Raw genomic sequence first — 8,917 nt, 5'->3', positions numbered from 1 at the left:
TATATATATACATATATACACATACTTACATATATACTTATATAGGCCTATATATATATATACATACATATATGCATTATAATATATATACATACTTATATATATATACATATACATACTTATATATACGTATATATATTTATATATACATACTTATATATATACATATATACACCTACTTACATATATACTTATATAGGCCTATATATACTTATATATACACTTATATTCTTATATACTTATATATAATGTACACTTAGTCGTGTATCATGCATAGGAACGTTGACGCCTGCAAGGCTCTGGTTTAAATTGTTCAGACCATGCATATTTCTATTTAATGTGACATTTGCTTAAGAAATAACCGGAAATGCCATATTTGACCTTTGACCCTATTTGCAAATTTTTCCATATTCTCACGACTACTGACTGTAAAAAGTTGGTTTTGGTCTCAAACTACGCATATTCAAGTTCCGATTCACGGTAATTCACTCAGAAATTGCACAAACTACGTTCCTGACCTTCGACTCTGCAGGCCAATTTGCAGCTGCAATACCATAACAACAGCTGGAGAGTGTTGATTTTAGTATAAACTGTCTAGAAGTTAAAATTTTATATCAATCTTGGCAGATTATCAAAAAGTGATGAGCAATATTTTATTTTTAATTACACTATCAACAAATGCTATCTTTAGGATTAGTAATGAAAAATATATTAAAAAAAGACTTATTATATCCTCTAATAGGCAGCACAATGTGAGTACCGTACGCGAATAAGCGCCCGGGCGCTTAAAATATTTTTTTGCACTTTCTGAGGGGCGCTTATTCAAACGGGGCGCTTATTCGAACGGGGCGCTTATAAAAACAGAGTGGAAATTGAGGGGGCGCTTATGGAAATAGTTGAAAATCGAGGGGTTCCTATGGGAAATTGTTAAATTCAAGAGGCACTTTTGGAATGAAAAAAGATTATTTAAGGACATTACGAATGGTGGTTAGGCGAAAAAGATAATCGTCCAGAGAACATGGCTCATGACAAGAATTCGTGAATATTTACATAACAGCGAAATAGCAGATGCAATTAGTGGTGGTGGGTAGTGGTAAGCTTGGCCATCGGCCGATTGAGATTAGCAGGATGGCAGGAACATTGTATTTTTTCTTGAAAACTCAGATGAGAATGTGCTAAAGGTTGGAAAAAGAAAAAGAGGAGTAGGACTAGGCATAGACAAACGGTATGTAAAATGAGTAAAGTTGAAAATATACTGTCTGTCCCGGGATCAGAGCTCTCATCAGTCCCAGAGAAATATCCTCATTTTTTATATTGACCTAAGAAGAATGTGTTTCCAATCTGCAGCTCAAATCATGACAACAACCACAGTCCCAGGATTGATTGGATTATTGACTTGCTAAAAAGAAAATATTATGAAATTATTAGGGGGCGCTTATTCAAATTAGAAGGGGGCGTTTATTCAAACGGGGCGCTTAAGTAAATTTTCATGTTAGGAGGTGCGGTTATTCGAGAGGGGCGCTTATTCGCGCGAGTACGGTAGTTTATTGATTATATAGAAATTGTATTTTCAAGCATCCTATTTTATTCTTGAGGATATTTCCCGCACGAATAAAGTCCTAACGGTAGTGGGTTTGGTCTACAGGAGTTCGTGTTTCGTACAGGTCATTCCATTCATAGGAAAAGCTTTTATATTGAAGAAAGCGTACCTGTCGTTAGCCATAATAGCCTAACTCCGGCTATATAAAATTGATTATAAGATTGAAAAATATTAATCTTATTATTGTACTAGGGATGTACACGTTCTAATTATTGTTATTTATTTGTTAACGTTATTATATTTACATTTAAATTTAATGTATTGTTTAATTATGAATTACTATGTCCATCTTAAATTAATCTTATCTATTAAAATTGTATATTTAAATAATATTGTAGTAGGCATAGCCGAGGTCTAGCCTAGGCTAGGCCTAAACAAGTGACTATATATGTGAGTGTATAAATTTATGAAAAATATGAATAAAAACGCAAAATTGTGAAAGAATGAAGGAAGAAGGAAGAATAGGAAAGAGATTTGAGGTTTATGTAAATTCGATTTCAAATTATCAAAAGTTATAGGCTGTGGCACCGAGACCTTTGACGATTAGTGCCCAAAATGTTTACAAAAACGTAATGCAATAAAGGCATATTGATTACTATTATATATTTTCGGAAATATTTCAGCCGCTCCAAATCTCTTTTCTATTCTTCCTTTTTGCTTTATTTATTCATTACTTTTAATTCATAATTTTATACACTACACATATAGTCACTAGTTTAGGAAGCCTAGGCTATAGCCTCAGCTATGCCTATAACTATATTAATTAAATATACAATTATAATAGATAAGATTAATTTATTATATATTTTCTGGAAAATATTTCAGCCGCTCCAAATCTCTTTTCTATTCTTCCTTCTTGCTTTATTTATTCATTACTTTTAGTTCATAATTTTATACACTACGCATATAGTCAGTAGGTTTAGGAGGCCTAGGCTAGGCCTCAGATATGCCTATTACTATATCAATTAAATATACAATTATAATAGATAAGATTAATTTAACATGGACATAGTAATTCATACTTAAACAATACATTAAATTTAAATATAAATAATATATATAATATCGTTAACGAATAAATAACAATAATAGTACATAGTATCATCACTATTACAATAATAATATTATTCAATCTTATAATCAATTTTATATAGCCGGAGTTAGTATTTGCCTAGGCTACTATGGCTAACGACAGGTACGCTTTTTCCAATATAAAGGCTTTTTCTATGAATGGAATGACCTGTACGAAATACAAACTCCTGTAGATCAAACCCAGTACCATTACGATTTTAAATGTGCGGGAAATATCCTCAAGATGCATTACGTTTTTGTGAACAATTTTGGGCACTAATCGATTTCGAATTATGAAAAGTGTAGGCTGTGGCACCGAGACCTCTGACGATTAGTGCCCAAAATGGTTTACAAAAACGTAATTCAATAATAGCATATTGACTACTATTGTATATTTTCGGAAAATATTTCAGCCGCTCCAAATCTCTTTCCTATTCTTCCTTTATTCTTTCACAATTTTGCGTTTCATATTTTTCGTAATTTTATACACTCACATTATATAGTCAGTAGTTTAGGCCTAGCCTAGGCTAGACCTCGGCTATGCCTATTACTATATTATTTAAATATACAATTTTAATAGATAAGATTAATTTAACATGGACATAGTAATTCATACAACAATGCATTAAATTTAAATGTAAATATAATAACGTTAACGAATAAATAACAATAATTAAAACGTGTACATAGTATCACTACTACAATAATAAGATAACTATTTTTCAATCTTATAATCAATTTTATATAGCCGGAGTTAGTATTGACCTAGGCTAATATGGCTAACGACAGGTACGCTTTCTCCAATATAAAGGCTTTTTCTATTAATGGAATGACCTGTACGAAACACGAACTCCTGTAGACCAAACCCACAACCGTTACGATTTTAATCGTACAGGATGCAGTACAAATGGCAGAAACCTTTTTGGTTTAGTGTTTTAAACCATCAACAGACCTTGAGACATTTGACGATCTGCGCCTTGCTGCATTTGATAGCAATACCCTCAAGGTGGACTTTGGGAGAACAGCTTGTTCCTCAACTAATGCAAGAAAACATATATATAGAAGCTACTACCAACAGCAGCTGTGAGTTCAAGCCCCATTTAGAGATGGCACATCAATTATCAATGCTAAGAATTTTGGTTTTGTAAGGAGTGGCAGTTTATTCGTCCCTGATATTGTGATCTCGAAACCTGATGGCCTGCCAGATCCCTACACGTGTGGCAAATGTGCTCGCAAGAATTCGTGTCCCTGTAGAAGAGCTAGAATAAAGTGTTGCAAGTACTGTAAATGCAAGGGTGGTGATTGTTGTAAAAACCCAATCACTGAGTAAATGCTGCTGATTGATGGAAATACAATTTATTGTTAATTTCTGATAAAATCACAACTTCTAAACAATATGACATCAAATAGTCAATAATTATTTGACCTATTATGAAGTTACACACAACTAAAGTGACCTGCCAGGTCAAAGGTCAAAACTGTAGTCTAGCTGCCTTCAAAAATTTGAACCAAAAGTGTGTAAAACTAATTATATATGAATAATTTGAGACCGGAACCAAGTTTTTACAGTCAGTAGACATGGGAATAGGGAAAACTTGTAAATAGGGTCAAAGGTCAAATATGGCATTTCCGGTCATATTTTAAGCAAATCTCACATTAGAACAAATAGAAATATGCATGGTCTGAACAATTTTAAAAAGAAAGCTACTCGCTACGATCAGCGGTTCTCAGTACGTGGGAACCCTATTTTTTCACTCCTAATTTGCATATTCAAGCTAATTTGCATTTTACGGAAAATGTGACTGAGACGTAATTTTAGGAATTTAATCCTCTTGTCATGTGTGCTCATTTAGAACAAAAAACCCCTTCATTTGCTATTTTCTTATACCGTCTAGCTCAATTTCAAAATACCCCCAACCCTATAAAAAGGGGCGTGGTCATTTAATTAAGGGCGTGGTTATTTTCGGGCTTTTCCGTCCCGGATAGAGATTTTGGCACACATCCCATGTTATTCCTAGGGTTCATATTAATCTATAACAGTTGAGAAATTCTCTCCTAAATGAAGTGCATACAAATCTTAGTCAGGTCCTCTACTATTTCGAAACGGCTTTTATTGTATCAATTGTAACACCTGCCAATTCCTGACATGTTCTTGTTTAACTACTGGTAAGCTTTACTCTTAAAGCTAACAAACAAAATACAAGCAATACATTGGGGTTGAAATGAAACATTTTGGAAATAGAAATATGGGGTTAATTAAAATTATTCCCAATAAGTTCCGAAAAAAAAAGTAAAGTTAGTACATATAAAACGCTGTACACCTTTTTACTGTAATTGCACTAATTTAAATATTCATAATATAGGGAACAGTGAATCTACAATTTCACTATTCCCTGGTATACGGTAATCTTATTCTTTAAAATTTGGTCCTCATGTATCCACACCCTACTTCGGATCATGACCAAAATTGGCACACTTCTTTATTAAGAGATGACAAACTTTTCTGCCAATTATCATTTTTATCCATTAAAAATAATAGTTCTATAAAATAATTCCTATAAAATAAATAAATAAATAAATATTTCTATAATTCCCCAAAAATGTATTCCTACTCTCAGACCACCAACAACAATCTACTTTAAACAATGACGCGAAATTTTCATTTAAGCCTTGTTCGCATTGGATTTAAAAAATGGTAAATTTAACCAGGGTAACTTTAACCAAAGCCATTGCTCGCACTTGGATTATTCACGCGGTTAGCTTTACCATAGTTTTACCAAGATTTAACCTTGTGTATAAAAAATGTTATTGAGGGCGCTAGTTTGTGACTTCAGCTTCCGGTTTGGTTCGAGCGGTGGCAACATGGAAGAAGTTTTAACTGTGTTGCACGTTCGGATTGGACTTCTTGACCAGCGTGGTTAGTTTAACCGAGACCGTGGTAAGTTTTACTAGGCAGGCTGAGGTAGGTAAAATTAACCATTCGGCTTTCGGTCGGTAAAATTAACCATTCGACCAAATTAAGTCCAGTGCGATAGGGGCTTTAGATGAGTTGATTAGTATTTGAGATATCTGATCTGCGACTTTTTGCTTTGAATGGTCCAAATATCGACACCAAAATACAATCACTTCATTTTTTGAACGCCTTGTATTGTATCAGTTTGTACACCTGCCAATTCCTGACATGTTCTGGATTAACTTATTGGCAAGTTTTACTCTTATAGCTGACAGACAAAATACATGCATTGTATCGGTGTTGAAATGGAAATATTTTGGAAATAGAAATATAAAGATGAATTAAAAATATTCCCAGTAAGTTCCGAAAAAAAAGTGAAGTTAGTACATATAAAGCGCTGTACACCTTTACTGTAATTGCACTAATTAAAATATTCATCATATAGCTATTGTTTCTGCCTACGGTACGGTACGGTATTCGGATCGTGATAAAAATTGACACGTCACCAATCCTTCAAAATGTCTTCCTTGTACCTTGGTTAAGCTTTCACGAAAGTTTTATTCATATCAGTTGATTAGTTTTTGAAATATGTGGTCTGGGACGTTTTCCATAAATGGTCCTCATATCTACACCCTACTCCAGATAGTCACCAACATTTAAAGATTTATTAATCGAAACATGACAAACTATTGTGGGTAATGTCAGCCATTGATTATTTTTAGAGATATTTAGATCTGGGACCTTAGGATTTTAAATGACCATCAAATGTACACCCAAATTTGGATCGTCACCAACACATAATTTCTTCCTTGTAAGTTGTTTAAACTTCACGAAAGTTTCATTCAGATAGGTTGATTATTTTTTGAAATATCTTGTCTGAGACGTTTTCCTTTAAGTGGTTCTCATATTCACCAACATTTAATCACCTCACTCTTGGGTCATACCTAACATTCCCTGTATCCTCCATTTAAGATCTGTGCAGCTGTTTTTAACAATTTTTGAACACAAGAAACACGAACGACGTTAACAATTTTAAATGGCCCTGAATTTGAATTGTGACCAACACTTGATTATTTCTACCTTGTAACTTGGTTAAACTTTCACGAAACTTAGTTTCATTCATATCAGTTGATTAGATTTCGAGATATCTTGTCTAGGGCGTTTGCTCTAAAATCCATTTAAATGGTCTTCACATCCAAACATACACCGGACCGTCACCAAAATTTAATCATTTCTTCATTGGGTTATACCTAACACTCCCTGTAATTTTCAATTATGTCTGTGCAGCCGTTTTTGAGATATGTCGTCGGGGAGAAAACCATAATTCTTTTGGAGAAAATAAGCATTCGAAACCGCTATATTGTCATACCTTAAAACCTCGAATTGAAGCCCCGGGCTTCTTTTTTATGCCAACTTTTGATGGGATTCCTTTCGAGGCTACTTTTCATTCATGTACAGTGTATGTACTGTCTGAGACAACTATATAGTTGTCTCAGGTACTGTATAGAAGCCTATGCTATCGTGGAGGCTATATAAAGAGGGGTTTCAATTCGAGAGGCTTCTTCTCGATATTAAGCCCATTGGGCTTCAACTCGAGGTTACGGTATTTTTCGCGGGCTTCGCCCTTGGGTCACTTATCAAACATTGAGCGACGCCTGACCACACCCACTTTGCTCTCGTCATGGAAATCGCCCCCCCCCCACCTCAGACCCCCTGTCGGGTAAATCCTTGTGCCACCCATGCTCTCGGTCAGCATACATTTAAAACACTGAAACATCGTCTGGGCCTACATCACAGGAATAGCATTGAATTTGAAAATATTGATTACAAAACCCCCAAAAAATCCCAGTAGTTCAGGCCCAGGTTTTACTGTATACTCGATTCCAGAATTGTTTATTTTTGCAGATGGATTTACTAGTAGGAGCGTTGACTGGTGTTGCGGCTTTTACAGCTGGTCCGTATCTATTAGGTTTTACTGGAGCTGGAATTGCAGCAGGATCCATTGCAACCAAACTCATGTCGGCTGCTGCCATAGCTAACGGAGGAGGAGTTGCAGCTGGGAGTGCTGTTGCTGTACTGCAATCGGTAGGGGCTGTTGGACTAAGTGTGAAAGGCTGCGCTCTTGTTGCCGCTGGAGGCGCTGCAGTTGCACATGGAGTAAATATTCTCTGGCGACATGTACCTGAAGGAGGAAGAGGAGATCAAGACGAGGAGGATGAAGAAGAACAAGAAGAAAATGAGAAGGAAGAGAAGGGCAAGCAGAAAAAGAAGAACGGTAGTACTTTTGAAGGAGGCAGAGGGGAAGGAGACAAAATAAAGAAATCATAGGTCTTAGAACAAGAATATCAGACGTGTTTGTTTAAAGTTATTAATCTAACAAAATTAAAGCCTTTTAAAATGTGTTGCCACCGGTACTAGATTTTTGGAAATATACACTAAAACCGTCTGGGCATTAATCACAATAGATGTCAGACTTAAGTTAAATGAATGTCTCAGCCACTTTATGCTCTCATTTATAGGTCTAGCAAATGTTGGATCTTTACAGTTGCCATCACAGGTATGCTATACGGTACTGTATATTAATTCCACGTCCTATTTTACTCCAACCATTAATATTATACTGTACCACTTTTCAAAATTGAAGTTTCCTACCTGACGTAAAAGCTCTCATTATTAGCGCCTACAGTACCGTAACCCTATTAACTTCGGGACCAAAAGGTGTCCACTAATGTAGGGTTATTCCCTGAATTAACATTTAAAACAACAGAACATTGCTGCATAATGAAAGTGATATGAATAAATAATGAAATATTATCATTTTTGTTACAATACCTTATTGAGCTTTATTGCATGCACAAGAAGATACAGTAGAATAAATAGGGAGTACCGCAATGACTCTGTCTCTGTCCAAATTATCCAATTTTCTTTTACAAAACACTCTTGTTTGCCCATATATAGTCATGATGTGCCTATATATGGTCATGATGTGCCTATATATGGTCATGATGATCATATTTAGGCATGTTACAAGTTTATGCCAAATGAAGATGATAGTCTGGACAGGACTTTAGAAATTAGCGTACAGGTTATGGATTTGAATCCGATATGAAAGCAAACGTGGAAAAAAAAATATTGATTTGTATGACGGTTGTCATTGGTTTGTACATGTAGTAGAGTAACAGTAATAATTCCATCAAATCCATATTGGACATTTAACTGAAATGCTGTGAATACTGGATATAGTAGGCCAATAGCCACCGATATTCATTTTAAGGATCAGGAAAAAATGGGTT

At 34.9% G+C, this 8,917-nt stretch overlaps 1 protein-coding gene across 3 annotated transcripts in view; it reads left to right on the top strand.

Annotated features, from left to right (window-relative positions):
• Window positions 1–8,917, top strand: part of LOC117119712 (interferon alpha-inducible protein 27-like protein 2A) — a 13,993-nt gene extending 5,076 nt beyond the window's left edge. Inside the window, exons 1-2 of one of the 3 annotated variants that reach the window (XM_033264551.1) lie at window positions 4,075–4,185; window positions 7,530–8,917. In XM_033264551.1, the coding sequence (XP_033120442.1) occupies window positions 7,530–7,952 (423 nt within the window). In that variant the 5' untranslated portion in view covers window positions 4,075–4,185 and the 3' untranslated portion in view covers window positions 7,953–8,917. Of the gene's footprint in view, window positions 1–4,074; window positions 4,186–5,517; window positions 5,610–7,529 lie in introns of those variants that run through there. The other 2 variants (XM_033264550.1, XM_033264549.1) reach the window with 2 other exon arrangements.

Source organism: Anneissia japonica, unplaced genomic scaffold (assembly GCF_011630105.1).
Source record: "Anneissia japonica isolate Jap-2015-1 unplaced genomic scaffold, ASM1163010v1 scaffold472_len315957_cov169, whole genome shotgun sequence".
Lineage (NCBI taxonomy): Eukaryota > Metazoa > Echinodermata > Crinoidea > Comatulida > Comatulidae > Anneissia > Anneissia japonica.
Note: the sequence above shows the minus strand (reverse complement) of the source record. Positions and strands in the feature narration are given on the sequence as shown.